Source organism: Amphimedon queenslandica, unplaced genomic scaffold (assembly GCF_000090795.2).
Source record: "Amphimedon queenslandica unplaced genomic scaffold, v1.1 AMPQUscaffold_6725_Cont21319, whole genome shotgun sequence".
Lineage (NCBI taxonomy): Eukaryota > Metazoa > Porifera > Demospongiae > Haplosclerida > Niphatidae > Amphimedon > Amphimedon queenslandica.
The window spans coordinates 1-1,929 of record NW_003552986.1 but is presented as its reverse complement, the minus strand read 5'-3'; the positions used below and the strand labels follow the sequence as shown (position 1 = coordinate 1,929).

The window sequence follows — 1,929 nt, the reverse complement described above, 5'->3', positions numbered from 1 at the left end:
CGAAAAACTTTGACTGTGGTGATCAGAATCAGACCAAATTTACAATAGAGCCTCTTTACATGATTACACATACAGTAACATAGAGATATTTCAATTAAAAAGGCTAATATAGGAAAATGTGGTGTTGAGCAATACGAAAATCAAATTAAGTGGCATTACAAGTAGAAAAGGAAAAATATCTCTATGTTAATCAATTTGTTTAGTTAAAAACTGCCTTTACCTAGAATTCTGGTTATTCAAACTGAAAGTGAGAGGAGTTTTTCGCTTTTGAAAATTCTTCAGTATTTTAGCTCTTGATGCCATATTTATTATGAGCTAAAGGCTCTAAGCTAGCTTACTAACTAATTTAGTTACTGTCTTGTAACTAGTACTGGTTTCTTTATGATTGGTAAAATACTTTAGGAAAAACAGCTCCCTTAGCAACAGATTAAAAAAATTGCGTGGGCGGTGGTGCAGCACCCTTAAGTGATCTCAAAGTCCAGGAGCCTTTATTTCGAGGAAGTGTACAAGTTGATTGTGCAATTCTCTAAGTTTCCAGAAATAAGTGTAGACAAGGTCTTCTTTGCCTCATGACTTTTTTGTGCCTTTTCATTGATTTCTTCAGATTCATCATTCTCATCAGAAACAGAAAAAGGAGCAGCAAAATTTAATACCTTAGACATAGTTTTTAGCTGTTGAGATGATGTACGTTCATAAGCTCTTAGTCCTGCCAAGCTACGATGACCAGTTTTCTCTTGTATCAATTTTTCTGGTACATTTGAAGAGAAAAGCCTAGATGCTGAAGTAGTCCTAAGTGAATGATTTGTGTAAATTGTAGAAAGACCAGCTTTCTCTGACATTCATTTTAACATATTGCGTAGGGTATTAATACCAACAGGCACATTTGCATACCAAGGCTTTTCTCCTTCAGGAATATTAGATAACGGTCGTACATAGAAAGCCTTGGGATCAGGAGGTAGTTTAGAGAAATAAAAATCTAGCAACTGGACAACACACTTTCTTGATCCCACGTCAGAATAGATCTTCACAGTTTTGTTTTTAGAATGAATGTCTTTGTACCTATGTAGGTTATTCTTTGATATGAATTCAGTATAGACGTAATAGGTATCTTCATTATACTGAGTAACATCAAGCGGTGAACGAGTGAAGTTTTTAAACGACAGGTCTCTCTGTTCCTGTCCACCTCTTAAGCAACAGTGGATTCCAACGTAAAAGAAAACCATAAATTGAAGGGAAGTCGGATTTTCCATAGACATAACTTGAGTATTCAACAAAAGCTCCTCATCATCCATAGATATAATAGGTGCTGGGGTAGTAGATGCACCTATACCTTCAGCATGAAGTGTACTACATACTGTGTCAAGTGTCTTGTTTAGGTCAGTAAATCGAGCATCTTTTTTATCCAAAAAATTGAACGAACCTCCTTTCTCACGATAAAGACGCAAGAGTCCACATAAAATAGAATGGAGAGACTTGGGAGGGTAAGGCTGACCAGACTGTTGACGAACCTCCAGTACAAATTTACATAGCCACTTATTAATCTCTTCAGGATCGTTACTGGAGAGAATATCACTTGGAACAGGATCATCTGTATCAGATCGAAAGGCCACCCAACCATTAAAAGTACTCTCTACCCAAGAGTTGACACGAACCGTGTTTTTAGGCACGACGCCTTTTGAAGCCATATTGACAGCACTCTCTTCTGCGTAGACAAACCTTTGTGGGCCATTAAATTTGAGTCTTCTCCTTTTGGGAGGAGGTACAGGTGCTTGTCCATCAGAGCGTCCTTCGGCCATTTTGATCAGAGAAAGATGACAGAGCAGTGAGCACGTGCAATTTTTGCTGGAACTTTACACTAAAACAATTAATACATGTGGCGTCGTGTTCTATCGGATTTATCCGCACTCGCTTCTGGTCTTGTCGCTAAAA

The 1,929-nt window shown here is 37.8% G+C and overlaps 1 protein-coding gene across 1 annotated transcript; it reads right to left on the bottom strand.

Annotated features, from left to right (window-relative positions):
* Positions 1-839: 839 nt before the first annotated feature.
* LOC105315939 (zinc finger MYM-type protein 2-like) lies at positions 840-1,796 on the bottom strand. The gene has a single exon (XM_011410717.1). It carries the CDS (start codon positions 1,794-1,796, stop codon positions 840-842), a length of 957 nt encoding a protein of 318 aa, XP_011409019.1.
* Between the last annotated feature and the right edge of the window lie 133 nt (positions 1,797-1,929).